The sequence below is a fragment of the Lepidochelys kempii genome, chromosome 1 (genome assembly GCF_965140285.1).
Source record: "Lepidochelys kempii isolate rLepKem1 chromosome 1, rLepKem1.hap1, whole genome shotgun sequence".
Lineage (NCBI taxonomy): Eukaryota > Metazoa > Chordata > Testudines > Cheloniidae > Lepidochelys > Lepidochelys kempii.
In genome coordinates this window covers 211,567,516-211,586,055 of record NC_136380.1, presented here as the reverse complement: position 1 = coordinate 211,586,055, position 18,540 = coordinate 211,567,516, and the positions used below count along the sequence as shown (strand labels likewise).

Sequence of the window (18,540 nt, the reverse complement as noted above, 5' to 3'; positions counted from 1 at the left end):
TGGACATGCACAAGTCCATGGGGCCGGACGAGTTGCATCCGAGAGTGCTAAAGGAATTGGCGGCTGTGATTGCAAAGCCATTGGACATTATCTTTGAAAACTCATGGGGAACGGGGGAAGTCCCGGATGACTGGAAAAAGGCTAATGTAGTTCCAATCTTTAAAAAAGGGAAGAAGGAGGATCCTGGGAACTACAGGCCAGTCAGCCTCACTTCAGTCCCCGGAAAAATCATGGAGCAGGTCCTCAAAGAATCAATCCTGAAGCACTTACATGAGAGGAAAGTGATCAGGAACAGTCAGCATGGATTCACCAAGGGAAGGTCATGCCTGACTAATCTAATCGCCTTCTATGATGAGATTGCTGGTTCTGTGGATGAAGGGAAAGCAGTGGATGTATTGTTTCTTGACTTTAGCAAAGCTTTTGACACGGTCTCCCACAGTATTCTTGTCAGCAAGTTAAAGAAGTACGGGCTGGATGAATGCACTATAAGGTGGGTAGAAAGTTGGCTAGATTGTCGGGCTCAACGGGCAGTGATCAATGGCTCCATGTCTAGTTGGCAGCCGGTGTCAAGTGGAGTGCCCCAGGGGTCGGTCCTGGGGCCAGTTTTGTTCAATATCTTCATAAATGATCTGGAGGATGGTGTGGATTGCACTCTCAGCAAATTTGCGGATGATACTAAACTAGGAGGAGTGGTAGATATGCTGGAGGGCAGGGATAGGACACAGAGGGACCTAGACAAATTGGAGGATTGGGCCAAAAGAAATCTGATGAGGTTCAATAAGGATAAGTGCAGGGTCCTGCACTTAGGACAGAAGAACCCAATGCACAGCTACAGACTAGGGACCGAATGGCCAGGCAGCAGTTCTGCGGAAAAGGACCTAAGGGTGACAGTGGACGAGAAGCTGGATATGAGTCAGCAGTGTGCCCTTGTTGCCAAGAAGGCCAATGGCATTTTGGGATGTATAAGTAGGGGCATAGCGAGCAGATCGAGGGACGTGATCGTCCCCCTCTATTCAACATTGGTGAGGCCTCATCTGGAGTACTGTGTCCAGTTTTGGGCCCCACACTATAAGAAGGATGTGGATAAATTGGAAAGAGTCCAGCGAAGGGCAACAAAAATGATTAGGGGTCTGGAACACATGAGTTATGAGGAGAGGCTGAGGGAACTGGGATTGTTTAGTCTGCAGAAGAGAAGAATGAGGGGGGATTTGATAGCTGCTTTCAACTACCTGAGAGGTGGTTCCAGAGCGGATGGTTCTAGACTATTCTCAGTGGTAGAAGAGGACAGGACAAGGACTAATGGTTTCAAGTTGTAGTGGGGGAGGTTTAGGTTGGATATTAGGAAAAACTTTTTCACTAGGAGGGTGGTGAAACACTGGAATGCGTTACCTAGGGAGGTGGTGGAATCTCCTTCCTTAGAAGTTTTTAAGGTCAGGCTTGACAAAGCCCTGGCTGGGATGATTTAATTGGGGATGGGTCCTGCTTTTGAGCAGGGGGTTGGACTAGATGACCTCCTGAGGTCCCTTCCAACCCTGATATTCTATGATTCTATGAACACTGATAAAAAAACAACACTTGCCTGGATGAATGTGGCCAGTGATTGCTAGAGCCACTGGCTCAGCATGAGCCCCTGCAGAAGGGGATTAAGGCTATTAGCACAGGGTGGCTGGGATAGCATATGCACAGACCCCCTATCATCAATTTAAAAATGTAAACATTTAATAGGTGGGCACTGGAGGCAGGAATCATGGGTAAATGTCAGCATAGTGACACTGAATGAGAGGTGATAGGGTGGGGATTGATGGTGGGGGGTGGATGGTGAAGGGCCTTGAAAGCAGCTTATGTTTGATGTGCTAGAGAATGGGGAGCAAGTGGAGGGATTCAAAGAGAGGGGTGACATCAGAATGATGGGTTAGAAAAATGATCAATGCAGCAGCATTCTGGATAGATCTGGGTGGGGCAAGATGGCATTTGTCAAGGCCAGAGAGAAGGACGTTGCAGTAATGAAGGCACAGGATGATGAGAGCTGGGTGGATGGACAGGAAAAGCTGTATCTTAGGGCAGGTCTATACTATAGCAGGGATCAATGCTCTGAGATCGATCCACCAGTGGTCGATTTAGCGGGTCTAGTAAAGACCCACCAAATCGACTGCAGATCGCTGTCCAGTCGACTCCTGTATTCTACCCCCAAGGAGAAGAGTAAGGTAAGTCAACAGGAGACTTTCTCCCGTTGACCCCCCACGGTGTAGACCCAGCGGTAACTCGACCTAAGGTACGTCGACTCTAGCTACATTATTCATGTAGCTGGAGTCGTGTAGTGTAGTGTAGACTTACTGCGGTAGTGTAGACATAGCCTTAGAGATGTTATGCAGAAAGAATCAGCAAGATTTAGACATAGCCTGGATGTGAGGACCTAGAGAGAGGTCTGTCTCGGATCCACAGTCCAGTGCTCTGGAACAGTCCCTGGGAGGACCCCTTCTGTGTGTCAGCCCCCTTAGGGTGACACTTGCACTGGGGTAGGCCTCTTGGCTTCACTGCCTCCAGGGACTCAATCTCGGAGCCTTCAGCACCCCTGCTTCTCAACGTGAGCTCCCTCAGCAAGTCCACCTGAATTGGACACCTAGGAAAGACTTGCACACCCAAATGGAGCAATGCACCCTCAACTTTCTGACTGCAGTGACTCTCAGCCAGTGCTGTAAAAGCAGAAGGGTTTATTAGCTGTCTGGAATACAGCAAAGAAACTCTTTAGTTAACATAGAGCACTGGCTCTCAACCTTCCCAGACCACTGTACTCCTTTCAGGAGTTTGATTTGTCTTGTGTATCCTCAAGTTTCACTTCACTTAAAAACTCCTTGCTTCCACAATCAGACATAAAAATAGAGAAGAGTTACAGCACACTAGTACTGAAAAATTGCTGACTATCATTTTTACCATATAATTGTAAAATAAATTAATTGTAGTATAAATATTGTACTTAAATTTCAGTGTATAATATATAGAGCAATATAAACAAGTCATTGTCTGTATGAAATTTTAGTTTGTACTGACTTTGCTAGTGCTTTTTATGTAGCCTGTGTAAAACTAGACAAATATCTAGAAGAGCTGAAGGAAGACCTCTGAATACCCCCAGGGGTACGAGTACCTCTGGTTGAGAACCACTGACATAGAGAATGGAAAGTTACAGCAGAGTCCATCTGCGTCAATTCAGAGCTCAGAGACCTCTGAACCCTTTGTGGTTTGATTCTAGAAACTTCTCTCTACCTCCAGCAGGCCACACAATACAACCATTCTAGTCCCTCCCCAGTCCTTTGTTCTTCAGTTGGTCACACCCAGCTGGTTTCCTAAGGAGGGTGGGCCATCCATGGTCATTTGTTGCTAGGTGCCAAATATCCAGGCAATTGGAGTGGCCAGTGTCTTCTGGGACTCTACACGGGCACAGCCCCCAGGCAGCTAGGCATTGGTCCTGCCTGTATCTCTGGGTCTCTGCAAAGAGTACACAACCTTCCCCACCTATTTAACTATGCACCACACAGGGGAAAACAGAGGCACACACAGTAGTCACCCAAAATTAAAAATATGAAAAATTCCCACTCTTCCCCCTTTGAGACAAACTGAATGGGGTCACTTCAGCCAGTGACCTAGGGAAGTTTGAACCCACCAATGTTACCCATAGGTGCCACAGCATCTTTCCCAGTTTCTTGGCAGTTGTTCTATCAGGCACATGACACGTCCATGATCCTTTTAGCACCCTACTAATCCATGGCACTTATTGTTTCCAATACCTAGCTCAGAACAGTTTCACATTCTCCCTTAGGACTGGTCTGTTCAATGGCACTCGCAGGGTGCTCATGAGGAGCTCTCAAGTGTCCCCCAGCCCTTTTACCACCCCAAAACTTTTGGCTGGGATCTTGGCACTGCCTCTTCCAGCTCGTCTGCCAGGGAGTGAGGAGTGCAGTGACCCCACATTCCTCTGTGTGTCAGCTGTCTTGGCTGCAGCCTGGAGTGTCCTTACCCTTGGTTGGAACCTGTGAGCATTGGGCCTTAACCCAGTCACAACTCTGGGGCTCTGGTATCCCAGCGTCTGGCGAGGGAGGCAGGGTGCTTCTGCACATTGGTAGGCCCCCTCTGGAGTTGTGTCCCAACCCCAGCGCTGTGTATGTACAAGGAGCCCATCTCCCATCCCAGGGTCAACCCAAGTCTGAGTCCTCTCCCAACCTCTTTTCATGGAGGGCTGTAATTTGGGCTGGAACATTTTTAGTCGCTGTGGTGCTGAACACCAGCCCCCTTACTGCTGCCCACGCCTCACCCCCACCCCCTCCTCAAGCTGAGGCTGGGAGCAGGGCTGTCTCTCTGGGAGGGGGGTACCTGGACAGCAGTAAGGGAGCTGAGGCTGTGGCCACAGCTGGGGGTGGGCATGGAGCCAGGAGCGGAGCACCGGGCACAGGGCCAGCGGCTGAGGAGTGGGGCCTCCAGCCAGGACCCAGGTGAGGGGTTGGGGAGTGGGGCACGAGGCCAGTGGCCAGGGAGCGGGGCCGGTGGCCAGGAACTAAGCCCCAGGTGCAGGACTGGTGTCCCAGGCAGAGGGCTGGGAGCAGGACCCCGGGTGCGGAGCCAGCTCTGGGGAGTGGGGCTGCAGCATCCCCTGCACCCGTACTTCCCACGCCTATGGATTTGGGTTTTCTTCATTAAGAGAACCCACCATGGCCACCCTCTGACCCAGCACATCTGTTACCAGCAGCATCCTTCCAGCTGCTTCCCTCTTCCCTGAGCCTCTCTCACCCCTGGACAACGCAAGCATGATTGGCAGTTGTTCTGCCCTGCCTCGGTCTCCCCATGCTCAGCTGGGTTCTCAGCTCCCACAGTGCCCAGCTCTGCCTTTGCTTTCCCAGTGAGGGTAGTCAGTGAGCTCGCTGCTTTGGTCACAGCATCCTGTGTGGAGATGGACAGTGACCATCTTCTGTCCCACTCAGCCACAGGTGTCTGGTTACAGACTGGCAGGGGTCTGACCCTTAGCATTAGCAGCTCTTCCTTTGTGTTACTAGCCAGGGAGAATACTCCCACTTCCCTGCCAGTCAGACCATTTGCATGTTAACTGACACCTGCATTCTCAGCCTTCTGGCTCCCTGGATTCGAATCACTGGATCCTGTCTTAAAGTGACACAGTCATTTCCCAAAAGGACATCAAACTGATGTCCTGGAGAACCAGCCACTCTGCTCCTTCCTGTCTCTGCACAGGGATCTGAGCCATAAGCGGGGCAAATGGCTTCACATTTGGGACCTTCACGTAAGTTACACATCCCTTCAGCATTTGATGGGGTTGTACCACACAGGGTTTGACAAGGATTCTCTCTGTCCCCGAGTCTCTCCACCCCATGAATGTCTTTCCATTAACCACCATCTTCCACTCCCAGTGGGGATCAGATGTGCCTGAGCCCAGGAGAGTACAACAGGATGTGTGTACTGGGGCTTGGAGTGGAAGCCTGACAGTCCCCACCCCCTGTGTCCCTGAGGAGCTGGATGTGTGACTGCTTCCCTCCAAAAACTCAGTCATATAGTTCACTCTCTGAGCCTGAGTGACAGGCTGCCTTCCTAGTCACACAGAGGCTGACATAGCTCCTCTGTCCTGGGCATTCGCCAAGTTATCCCTTCCAGGGTTCTGCTTGGCCACCATTTCCTTGGTCTTTGGGCATTGTTGCATTTATGCCCTTTTTGCCCGCAGAAATTGCATCTCAGGTCTCTGAGATCCCTTGGAAAAGGTCTGTTCCCCTCAGTCACTCCCCAACTCTGGGTTTACCTGAGTTCCACTTCTGGGATGCATCCATGGGTTCCCTTTCCCCGGCTCCATGCTTAGGCCAGTCCCCTTTGGTCCTTTCTTCACACCCGGACCTACTGTCCACAAACTCATCTGCCAACATGCCTGCACTCTGCAGGTCTTTAGACTTCCTATCCACTAACCACATTTTGAGGTCGTGAGAACAGCTCCAACCCAACCCGGTTATACAAATCGTCCAGGGTAGTGACCCCTGCACCATTACACCATTTGCAGAAATATTCTCCCATCAGAGTGGTGACTTCAGTGCTTAATTTGTGCCAGGGCTTGCCAGGGCTGAGCTATGTCACTTATGAAAGTAAAAACATTGCTTGAGCCCCGGCACCTAATTGTTTGAGTCCCACACCTCTTTCATTAGAAATTAAGCACTGAGTCACTTCCATGTAGGTTTCAGAGTAGCAGCCATGTCTGTATTTGCAAAAAGAAAAGGAGTACTTGTGGCACCTTAGAGACTAACAAATTTGTTTGAGCTGTAGCTAATGAAAGCTTATGCTCAAATAAATTTGTTAGTCTCTAAGGTGCCACAAGTACTCCTTTACTTCCATGTAGGTTACACCTGAGGTCCAAAACCTTTTCCTGTATGCCTCACGGGTCAATTCAAACTTAAGCAACAAAGTTGTTGAGCAGTTCATAGTCCCCAGTAACCACTCTGTCCATCTGGCTGTATGCATCTATGGGTTTGGAACAGGGTAAGGTGGTGAGACAGCAGAGCCAATCCTCAGGGTCAGTCTGGTTCAAATTGCAAGCCTTTTTAAAGGCAGTGAGGTAGGCATCTATATTCCCCCCTCCTTAAACTGGAGCAACAATTTGGTATCTAGATTCCCTGAAGAATAGGCCTTTCCCCAATTACCTCTCGGTGGGTCCTCTTACCCCATAGCTTCTCCATCTCCAGTTCATGCTTCTGCTATTCTTCCTCATGTTTCTGCTGCTTCTCCTGGTTCTCTAGCTTCTGCTGCTCCAGCTGCAGCTCTTTTGCTCTCAGCTCCAACTACTTCAAATCTACCAATGGGAAACCAGGTCATGAAGATCCGCCCTGCTGGATGGGAAACCAGGTCTGGTGGGCATCCTGCTGCTGCCTCTGGTTCTCCCAGACTCTCTTGAAGCCCCACTTGGGCCTGGAACCTGCTTCTTAGACTGATCATCCTTCTCCAGCCATGCAATCAGCTGCGCCTTGTTGAGCTTCCCAATGCTTAGTCCACTCTCCCTGGACAGGTTTGCAATATTCTTCTTAGGGAGATGGTTATACACCATTTCCTCCCTGTTTCCTTTAACTTCCCTTGGTTTACCACTCCCAACACTTCTGGTACCTTCAGCAGCCAACTGTCTACTGGGTGTATTTGCCAACCATTGTCATGGAGTGTGGGGGAGTCATTGTCATGAAGTGTGGGGGAGTCTGGGCCCTGCACCCCTCTTCTTGGGATTCACCGTGACTCTCAGCCAGCCAGTAAAACAGAAGGTTTATTGGACAATAGGAACACAGGCTAAAACAGAGCTTGTGGGTACAACCAGGACCCCTCAGTCAAGTCCTTCTGTGGGGTAGGGAGCTTAGACCCCAGCCTTGGGGTTGCCTGCATTCCACCACACAGCACAAAACTGAAACCAAAACCCCATCAGCAGGCTCTCTCCTGCAGCCTTTGTCCAGTTTCCCAGGCAGAGGTGTTACCTCCCCCATCTCCCTCCTGGCTCAGGTTACAGGCTCTCAGGTATCCCATCCCCAATGAAACTCCCCTGCCACATTCCGAGGTCAACACCGCTCCCTACTGTGTCACAATCATCCTCTGCTACCACCTATCATGGATCCACAGGTCTGGTGCTCTTGAATGTTTCTGGAACGGTCGAGGACCCCTTCTGTGTATCAGCCTCCCTAGGGTCACACTGTCACTAGGGTCGGTCTCTTACCTTCATTGCCTCCAGGGACCCAACCTCAGAGCCGTCAACGCCCCTGCTTCTCACCGTGAGCTCCCCTCAGTGAGTCCACCTGAATTGGACACCTGGAGAAGACTTGCACACCCAAAAGGAGCAATGCATCCTTGACTTCCTGATCTGTAGTGACTCTCAGCCAGTGTTGTAAAAGCAGAAGGGTTTGCTAGCTATCTGGAACGCAGTATAGAAAGTCCTTAGTTAACGTAGGAAAGTTACAGCAAAGTCCATTTGGGTCAATCCTGAGCCCCCTGGCTCCCTCTTTAGTCCCAGACCAGAAGCTTCCCTCTGCTTCCAGCAGCCCACACAATACAACACCTCCTGCTGCTCCCCACTCCCCAGTCCTTTGTTCTGCAGCTGGCTTCCTAAGGAGGATGGGCCATCCATGGTCATTTGTTGCTAGGTGCCAAATGTCCAGGCAATTGGAGCGGCCATTGTCTTCTGGGACTCTCCATGGGCATGGGTCCCAGGTAGCTAAGCGCTGGACTTGCCTGTATCTCTGGGTCACTCCAAAGAGTAAAGGACCTTTCCCCTAGTTAACTATGCCATACACAGGGGAAACTGAGGCACACACAATAGTCACCCAAAATATTATGAAAAATTCCCCCTCCGTCACAAGCTCCAAATCAAAGATGACACCTGGGTTATGGGCCTGAGTGACAGGCAGGATGGTGGTATTGTCCACAGCGATCAAGACCGAAGGTAGAAAAGAGGACTATTATTCTCACTTCCCTGAGATCATAGAATCTCAGGAGGTCATCTAGTCCAACCCCCTGCTCAAAGCAAAACCAATCCCCAATTTTTGCCTCAGATCCCTAAATGGCTCCCTCAAGGATTGAACTCACAACCCTGAGTTTAGCAGGCCAATGCTCAAACCACTGAGCTATCCCTCTAGCTTTACTAGATTGAGTATATCAAGTCTGTTCTTAAAACACATGGTGTACCTAACCTCATGCTATCTGACAATGGGCCACAGATTAGTGGGCATAAGTGTAAGCAGTTTCAGTGAAGTACTTATGTAGACATAACTGCTAGTCCCCATCATCCCCATTCCAATGGGTTGGTGGGAAACAGAGTCAAAATAATAAAGTATCTACTGAAAAAGGCTGAGGAGTCAGATTCTGATCCATATTTAACACTATTAAATTACAGAATGTCACCAATGAAGCACAAGTTGTTACTGGCTGACATTTATTTCACAGAAAACAGAACCAGAATGCCTGTAATGATAGAAGCTGATGTCAGAGAAACTGGGGACTTGCAGATGTATAAAGAGTCAGAAAAGGCCAAACCCCACCCCCCCGCCCCAAAAATCATTATGACCTAGGTTCCCAGGAGCTGCTAACACTTCAAGAAAATGACACCATGCATATCTATCATGAAAAACAATAGCTGCGAATAGCAGTGGTTTCACTTGAGGTTGCCTCCCCAGACAGACACTTACTGAAGAGGAATAGGTGACACCTTCTCCAACTTCCACAAGAAAGGGAGATAAGGGGCACTGAGTTTGCCATTTTGCCCAGGAAGGTCTCAGACAGGTAACAAGCAAAGCAAGTTAAGATAGAAGAGCCCGAGCACTTAGCACTCCAGAATAAATGGACTCTGCCTTCTGACAATAGCAGTACTGATATTTCAAGGTAGACCTGCAGGTCCAAGCAATGGTGCAAAGCATCTCAAAGATTAATTGCACATTGCAAATTCAGCCAGTAGGTGGATTGTAAGTATTTTGAATGGTATGTTATGTAATATAGATTGTAAATTGTTATCTTTAAATCTGGCTGGGAAAGGAAGACTTGGGGAACTGTACCTTTAAGAGGCTCATGTTATGTAGTGCAGAGGCAGTTGGAACTGAGCCACTAAATGAAGCAGATCACTGACCACCACAGTATGACAAGGAGCATGGCAGAAGTTTGGCTGAGGGGGAGCTCCCAGCTACTCCACTCCTGGCCTCCCCTAATAGGTGATTCTGGCTACTGGTGTGTGCACCTGACTCTTACCTTATTGGTTGTGTAAGTGTCCCACACGATCAGTTTTCCATCTTGCGAGGCACTGACCAGGAGTCTACGAGAGAGGAACCAGGCCCTGTTAGTGTCGCCTCTCCCTTTGGGCCCCTCCCACCAGCATCCCCCTCCCCTCCCTGTGACTGCACCAGCTCAATAAGCAGAGGGGCAGCCAGCGTTTCACTCACTTGGAGTCCGTGCACCAGTGCATTGCATAGATCTTGGCCAGGTGCCCACGCAGGGTCCTCCGCGTACGCATCTGAATGCGTCCAACTACCTCCACCCCGGACACAATCTAGGGGGGTGGGAGATTCCCCCAGGGAGAGAGAGAGTCAAACCTCTGCCAGCAGGGAAGGGGGCTCTCCCACCCCCCACATTGCCACATGGCTCCATCCCTCATTTCCTCTCCAGGCTGTTCTGGGAAGGCCAGCCTGGGGGTTGTGGCTGATTCGCACATCCACACCCGGCTGAGGTTGGCTAGCACCATCTCCTACCTGAGCAAGTGTAGTGTCCGCACAGGCTTTCCGTGCATCCTGCAGGGAGAGAGGAAGTGGCAAGAGACAGAGAAAGCATGAGAGATGGGAGGCAATGGCAAGAGAGACTCAGGCACAGGATTTGAAAACCTCTTTAGATTTATTTCCATTGTAAGCTCCTTGGGTCGGGGACCATCATTTTGTTCTGTTTGTATAGCACCCAGTGCAACAGGCTCCTGGGCCATGGCGAGGGCTCCTGGGCACTATGATAATAACACAAATAATCATAAAGAATAAGTTGGGGCACAATCCCCACCTCCTCCCCCACCCCAGGCTAGAAATCTACTTTTCTCCCCACACTAAGCCCCTCCACTGGGGTGCACTCCACGCACCCCCCAAAGGACAGGGAGATTAAATACTGGGGAGGAGAGGAAGGAATTGAATTCTATGATGTGACATTCCTTCCCTGGCCTCACAGACCACCCACCACCTGCCACTCATCCCTACCACATGCCATGCACATTTCTTTCTTATTGGAGGGGAGGGGGGTTTAGTAGTTGCCTTCTTAGTAAGGGCTCTTGGGATTAAGGCAGGAGAGAGCTGAGTTCTCTCTGGATGGGAATTCCCTGCTGTGGAAGGAGGGCTTCCTTCAGGATAGGATTATTTTGGGCGGAGTGAAGCAGCTCCCTTGGGCTGGGATTCCCCATGGCAGATGGGAAGGGGGGAGAAAGTGGGGCACATGGACTGGCTCCATCTCCAGTGTTACCGCAATCTGCTTCTTCAACTGCTCGGCCTCTTGCCTCATCTGGTCCATTTCACCCATCTTGCTCGGCTAGCAATGGGCCCTCCACTCGGGATAGCCTGAGTCCTGGAGAGACCAAAACAGGGGCGGGGTGCGGTCAGAGGCCACTAGTTAGAAGGTCTCGCCTCTCCCTCACACCTCCCATTGCTCAGCATCTCAAAGGACTTTACACACTCCATGTGCACATGGAACACTTTGACCACCTGCTGAGATGCAGCCATCTCTGGAGTGGGACTTGGCAGCCATTTAACAGCTGCGTTACAGGGCACTTTGGGACAGGAAGTGGAGTGCTGTATCTGGTTGAAGCTGTGGGAGGAATGTAAGAAGGAGGAATGGACTCATCTCAGTTGGGGTTTGGCCAAGAAAATGCAGTTCATTCCCCAACTCATGGGGAGAGTGACAGATCTCAGGCAATCAGGATTCATATTTTCTCTAAAAACATCTCTAGCGTCACGCAGCACTGTGACCTGTGCTAAGTCAGAGCGGAGAGGGAGTCAGTTACACAGCTCTCTGAAATCTACTTAAAATGTCCAGTTTTCTCCAGTAACTCCAGCTCCTGCCCCAGTCTGCAGACCCCATCCTGTCTCCTACACACCTGCTCTTTGTTAGTTCAGCATTTCCCCGGTGATGGTGTCAGATTCCCGGATGGGCCCCATGTGATTTGAATCTCACCTGTTTGTCGGCAGAGATCAGCTCCAGGTTTGGAGGTTTCCTTGGGCCCAGCTAGCCCCGAGGTTAGTGACAGACCCTTTGCCAGGACCCCAGCTTTCCCAGGCCAAGAAACATGATGGGCTGTACGTGCAGGATTTCTCCTTCCAGCACCTGAGGGGTTACTTTGGCCATTCCCAACAGTTAGGCAGGAGTTGCCTTAGCCCTGTTTGAGGGAATCCTCTCTTTCCACAGTCTGTGCTTTATCCACCTCTAGCTCCTAGTTACCCTGTGATGGGCTCCAGCCCCTGCCCTTGGGGAGACAGCTCCCTGAGCTCACAGACCCCTCAGCACAGTTCCTGAGCTCCTTTCCCTTGGCTCAGTCTCAGCCCCTTCCTTGTGGTTGCCCCTGCTGGGGCCCTCCTCAGGCACATGCAGACAATTCTCAAGTCTCTCCTTTTCTTCCTGGCTTTGCCAAGCCAGCTGGATTTAGCTCTTTGACTTTCTCCCCAGAACTCAACTCCACCACCCCTTGAGTGTTTCTGTGGCTCTTCCTTGAGTCCCCCCAACCCGAGCCACATTTCAAGGTTCTCAAAGACCTGTTCAGGGGCCTCTTGAGATGCAGTGCAGAATCTCAGCTTTCATTACACACAAGTTGATTTCTTGCTCTTTTTCTTGCAAAGAGCCTTAAAAATGCAATCCAAGGATCGACAGGGGAGTTGTTCCTGGATTTCCCTAAAGCTTCCCCAGGGCAGCCTCTGGAGTCCAGGAAAGCAGCCAAGGTCACAAGCCCTTGGATTTTTGGGATGGCCCATGGCTGCATTTGAGAGAGTCAGTGACCTTCGGGCTAGCACTGATGCTTGTAGGGGTGAGCCAAGGCTCCTCTCTGCTAGCTGCCTGTTGCTGAGTGGTCGGGGTCACCTGTGGCCACCCAGAGGGGCAGCTCAGTAGCATTAGAGGCAGCATATTCTAGTGGACTAAATGGACTATGGCTAGCAAATCAATAATCCCAACACTGATCCCAGCTTCCTCTGTGGCTGTACCCCGGGTCCCCCAGCTATGAAATGGGGTTAGTAAGCACGACCCACCACGTGGTGGGGCTGAGACAACCAGCTGATGTTTGGTAGGTGAGACACTAAAATCCCCCAGAATTCACCGGGAGGACTGGCTGTTTCCCCCCAGCTCCCAGCCTGCTTGGAGAATTGTTCCTCTAGTAAAAGTTGGCGATGTGGCAGAATCCAGCACAAGCTACTGGGCCCTGTTCTCCTGCAGCAGCTGACTAAGTGGAGACAGGATCTAAAGATCCCTCCCAGCACCAGCCCCACTAGTTCAAAAATCATGAGTCAGGCCCCAAGATCATGAGATTTAAACCAAAAATATATGTGCCTCCTTATTTCTTTCCCGTTTCCCAGCTCTTCTCCCCAGTAGCGAGGGCTAGAACTGTATTTTTTTAAATGAAAGCTGAGATTCTCAGGTAGTTACAGAACCAGGAGCAGGGGCTTTAGGAAAAGCATCAAATATCATGAGATGTGATAAAATCATGAGAGTTGGCAACACTACCAGACACACTTTTTATAGTCCATTAACTTCAGGGTGTATCCCGTACAGCCATCCCCAGCCTGCAACTCCTCAGGCCAGACTGATGAAGAACAATAGAGTCCCCCATAACCAGGAATCAGTTACCTTTCAGGCATGGGAGGTAATCTTTCTGGACCCTGTCCTTTACCCCACTTCCACCCTCCCATGCATCAGCAATGTCCTGGAGACTGTGCCCAGCTCTGTTCAGCTGCTTCCGCTCACATCAAACCAGATCATTTCCCTCTCACCTTGCATGGACCCTGTGCTACACTCCTGCCATTAGTTCTCTGTACCTCCTCACTGTCACCTCTGGGCAGTCCTCAAGCTGTACCTACCATCTTGCAGGGTGTTTCTCTCTGGCTCATCTCCTCCAGCCTCTGCTCCTGAAATCCAGGCCCCTCTTCTGAAATCCTCATCTCAGGCTCCATCTCCTCTGGCTCGGACAATTGCAGATTCCTCGCATCCAGCCTCCAGCATCCTGGCTGTTTGGGTGCTACACCGCTCCAGAGGCTTGCTTTAGTTGACTTCACCGACTTCTCTCTCCCCCATTTCCACCATGTGGGGCTGAGAACTTCCTGCTACTCTGCAGCTCCTGCCACATTTGGAGCAGCCTCCTTGGATCCTCCACCTTACCCACTATTCATCCCATTTCCAGCCTCACCCAATATGCCTTTCCTCCCATGGCCTATTCAGTTCTTTCTCTCTCTCCTTGACTATGTTTTTAAACTCTGGAATTGGGGGCCAGAGTTGTGGGAAGCTGCTACATGGAAAGGAGTTGCACAAGATGAGGGGTTTACAGAGCTGGTAGGAGGATCAAAAGGCCAGAGGAACACTGTTAAGGAGGGATAGAAAAGCTAAATATAGAGGGAGTGAGAGAAGCTATGGCTCAGCCTCAGGTCTCCATCAGAACCCTTAAATCCCTTGGAGGAAACATTCTAAATGAAATTTGGGAATTGTTTCCAGACTCAGAAGGACAAGGAGACACAGCTGAGAGATAATAATAACTCTACCTTCCCCATAGCCTCCACTGTGCCTCATCCCAAAGTGATTTGCAGAGAGTGAGTCACCTCCCAGCTCTAAAATGCAGCTGCCTCTGGGGAAGGACATGGCAGGTGCTTAAGAGTGATACTGCACGAAAATGTAGGACAGGAAGTGGAAGAGAATCCAGTCTCAGAATTGAATCAGCAAAGAAAACTAAAGGAAGCAGAATGGAACTACCCCAAGCTCAGTGGTTCTCAAACTTTTGTACTGGTGACCCCCTTTCACACAGCAAGCCTCCGAGTGCGATTCCCCGCCTTATACATTAAAAACTTTTTTTATATTTAACACTATTATAAATGCTGGAGGTGGAGCAGGGTTTAGGATGGAGGCTGACAGCTCGTGATCCCCACATAATAACCTCGCGACACCCTGAGAGGTCATGACGCCAGTTTAAGAACCCCTGCCCAAGCTGGAGATTGGCCCAGGACATTGGAATTAACGCCCTGACTTTGGGGGAAATACCCATGGATCTATCAAACCTAGCATGGATTAAGGGCCTATATTCTCAGAAGCAGCTAGCAATTCCAGGTATCTCCATTTTTGGGTGCCCAACTTCAGATACCTTAAAGGGGCCTGGTTTTCAGAGGGTGGGTGCTCATCACTTTCCAAAAATCAAGCCCCTTTAAGGTGTTTTGCTCATCACTTCCCAAAAACTGAGGAACCCAAACCACTAGTATGTTTTGACAATATAGGTCAGCCTATTGATTAATGACTCAGCTGGAAGATGATACCTCGAACAGCACAGCAATCCCTACCACTGTGCTAGGGCATTGGGATCAGAAATGACTTGGGGGAGATGGTGCCCCCTACTGAGTCACCAGGCCACTGCAGCACAGCATCCCTAGCACCATGCTGGGGTATTGGAGCTAGTCTGCCCCCTTCGCTGAATCCCTCCATTAGCTTCCCTCATTATATTCAAGTTTCTTTTCTTCGCCACCGCTCCCCTCTTCCTGGTTGAACAGCTCTTGTCGTCGATCACATTTCCCCTCCTCATTCCAGTGAAATCAGCACACTTTCCTGTGCCTCTTCCCAGGCTGCCTCTTAGCCATGAAAAGCCTCCAGCCAGGGGAGCTGGAACAATTTGCATACTGGGGGTGCTGAGAGCCATTGAACCAACTGTAGACCCTGTACATAATGGGAACCACTTCAAGCCAGGGACTGCGGCAGCACCCCTAATTCCAGCACCTTTGCCTCCAACTGATCTTCCTCTGCTGTGATGCCTATAAGCAGTCAAATCCCAGCAGGCACTTGATCTATTGATAATAAACTAAGCAAATCTATCTTTGTTTATAAAAAATGGGTCTATTCAATTATCATCATGCCCTGCCCCCTTCACGTATCGCTCATGTTCCTGGCCTATAAGCTCTTCCGGCCAGGGCCTGTGTCTTCGTATGCGTTAGTACAGCGCTTAGCACCACTGACTGGGCACGTGGGTGTCACTGGAACAGGTGTATTAAACATATCATAAACCAACTGTAATGGCTGAGTGGAGAGTGCCCCCCCGCCCTGCACCACAGCCCCCAGTACCACATTGGGGCACTCGAGTCAGCACCGACTCCGAAGGGTAAGCACGCCTAGGGAGTCACCCACATCACCTCATCCTGTTTGAATGAGAAGTGGAGAAAATCGTTGGGAGGAGCTGGCTGCGAGGGCAGGGGTTGAACCCTCCGGTTTATATCAGCCCATGTGGCCTCACCCATCTTGGAAAGGGGGCTGCAGCTCAGCTGGGACTGGAGAGCCTTAAATAAAAAAGCGAAAGGCACGGAAGGGCTGAGGATTAACAGGGGATGTCATGGTCCCTGTGTAATCCCTAGGCAGGTGCTGTGTACTTGCCCTGGTAACCTTGAGTGTCTTCAGAGCTGGATAGAGAGATGATCCCCTTCCTCTGCCTCGGAGATCAAAAGGCAAGGATAAAATTACCCTGATCTTGCTCTTTTTCTCCAAATGGGATAGGAGCTTGTTGCAAAGAGACGGGTGGGGAGCACAATGAGTGTGTGGGGTCCTATTGGAGAGTCTGACTCCCAGCTCCCTACAAGGGAGGCTATATACCCCTGTGACATGCTGGAAACTGCTGTGATTTGCCCTGCTAGGAAGGGGTTTCTGCATCCCATGTACAATAGAGATGAGTTGATTTTAACCCCAGCCTTCCTCCTATAGAAACATCCCCTTCCACAGGCTACACATCTACGTATAAAATGAGACCAACACCCAGGGCCCCCCCAGACCTGCAGAGAGGGTCACATAAGGCACCTGGGACCCACTTGGGCATACAGAGCCACCCAAATGCCAAGGAGACAGAGTTAGGCTCAGGGCAAGCAGCAGCAAAGGAATGTCCTTACCGTGGTCTGTGGGGTGAGGTGGCTGCTGTCCCCTCCTGGTTGGCACTCCCTTTGTCCCCTGGGGATTTAGTCCCCCGTCAGGATGGGAGCCCCTAGTCACGCAGCGATCCCACTCAGTCCTTCCTGTCCTGGCGCCAGCTATCCACACTCTCTGTGTCCCTCTCTCACTCTTGGTATATCAGTCTCTCCCAGGACTGATCTCCCCATGGGGAGCTGGGAGGCTGTGTGTGTGGGGGTGGGGGGAGAGGTGATTTGGGGAGGGCTGATTCTAGGAGCAATGTCAGGCAAATTAAATCAGACACCAGAGAGTTGCGGAAATCGGATTGGGACTTAATGCAAAGCAGGTGGTATGGGAGGGGATGGAGGGACAGGAGAGTGTGCTGCTTCTGAAGGGAAAAACACCGCACAAAGATTTGACTCCCTTTGTTTGTTAGTAACAAACTAATCAGATGAAGATTAGGCAGAGAGAGCTAGGATCATAAAATGTGTGGTGAAGGGGCAGTGCCAGACACTGAATCCCAACAGCCTTCTGAGAAATAGCCCCTCATCGGGACAGGGCTCAGGTCGTAACCTGACAGGCAGGGGAAGAAGGGCCTGTGCCCCTTGTGGTATACTGGCCACCCCCACACAATAGAAACCCTCAGGTATGGGGGCAGGGCTGGGATCATGGCCCCAGGAGGATGCAGAGGTGGGATGGGGAATAGTATTGGGTGGGCTGGCAAAAGCATTTGCTTGAAGGCCTTTTGACAGCTGCTTTTGCAGGATGCTGCTATGGGGGATTATCTTGGCCTCAATCTCTTTTAATCTCTCCTGCAGCTTTGGCCCAATCCTGAGATAAATACCTTTTAAGGGATCTCATCTGACGTCAGGAAGCATCAATCTAATCACTCAGGCCACCTATGGGCCAGAGCTAGCCACCACAGCTGCAGTGCCTGGTCACCTCAGACAGGACTATGGAGGCTGGTGAGAATAATCGGTTTCCAAGTCTTCCCCAAATACAGGGAAGAAATTATATAGGAGGAGAGATGTGACACTGCCAATGGATGGGGAGTGGGAACCCAAAACCCACACAGTGATTTTTTTTTCCTCTCAGCTCCTGGCCATAGAGTGAGAGTAATGGATAAAACAAGATGGGATGTTGCCAGGTGTGGTTGGGAATGAACAACTGGTATCAGTAGATATGCATCAGAGCAACTCCTCAAGTCATTAGAGTGTAAAAGGTTTGGTAGCATCTGCTCAACCTCCTCATCCTCCTCAGCTCACTGGGATGAGATTAACCATACACAGCAGCTCTGACTGGACAGTCTGGGAGCCAATGGCTGTGTATGGAATAATGACCCAATCATTATACTACACTTGTATTTCTGTCCTTGGTTCCCCACCCAGCTCTGCCAATGCTCCTCAGTCCTGCCCTGCAGCCCCCTGCTATTAGGCTGTCTCTGCCTTAGGCCTGTCCATTTCACGTAGCCTGGATTGTTCTCTGGTTCTAATCCCTCCCAGAAATGGGGTTATTGCTCTTTTCAATATTCCCTCTTTCTCAGCTCCTGTTTGACTACCATATAATCCCATCTCTGAATGCTAATATCCTGGGCAGTGACAGCAGATTGTTCTTATCCCAGCCTGGACAATGATAAATGCCCTGCTCCTCCCGTGAGTGAGAGTGAGAGTAAGATGCCTTGTTTCAGGGCAGCAAGTTCCCTAGAGGAGATCCTCAACCTCACAAGGATCAGGCCCATGCCAAGCAGAGCACAGCTCTCCCTCCCCTCCATCACGTGTATCTGCTGGGAGGGGAGTGAGTCTTTGGAGCCTGGTTTGTTTTCCCCTCTTCCAGGACTCAGTCTCTCCCCATCATTTGTTAATTAAATCTCGATTCCTTTCCCATCCACCAGGCAGATGACTCTTCTCTCTC

The 18,540-nt window shown here is 50.5% G+C and overlaps 1 protein-coding gene across 1 annotated transcript in view; it reads right to left on the bottom strand.

The window, feature by feature from the left end:
• GNB3 (G protein subunit beta 3) overlaps nucleotides 1-18,472 on the bottom strand; it is a 44,176-nt gene extending 25,704 nt beyond the window's left edge. The window contains exons 1-5 of the mRNA XM_073311680.1: nucleotides 13,587-18,472; nucleotides 10,990-11,091; nucleotides 10,245-10,283; nucleotides 9,939-10,045; nucleotides 9,748-9,811 (exon numbers count right to left, since the gene is read on the bottom strand). Coding sequence (XP_073167781.1) covers nucleotides 9,748-9,811; nucleotides 9,939-10,045; nucleotides 10,245-10,283; nucleotides 10,990-11,046 — 267 coding nt within the window. The 5' untranslated portion in view covers nucleotides 11,047-11,091; nucleotides 13,587-18,472. The remainder of the gene's footprint in view (nucleotides 1-9,747; nucleotides 9,812-9,938; nucleotides 10,046-10,244; nucleotides 10,284-10,989; nucleotides 11,092-13,586) is intronic.
• Nucleotides 18,473-18,540: the final 68 nt, after the last annotated feature.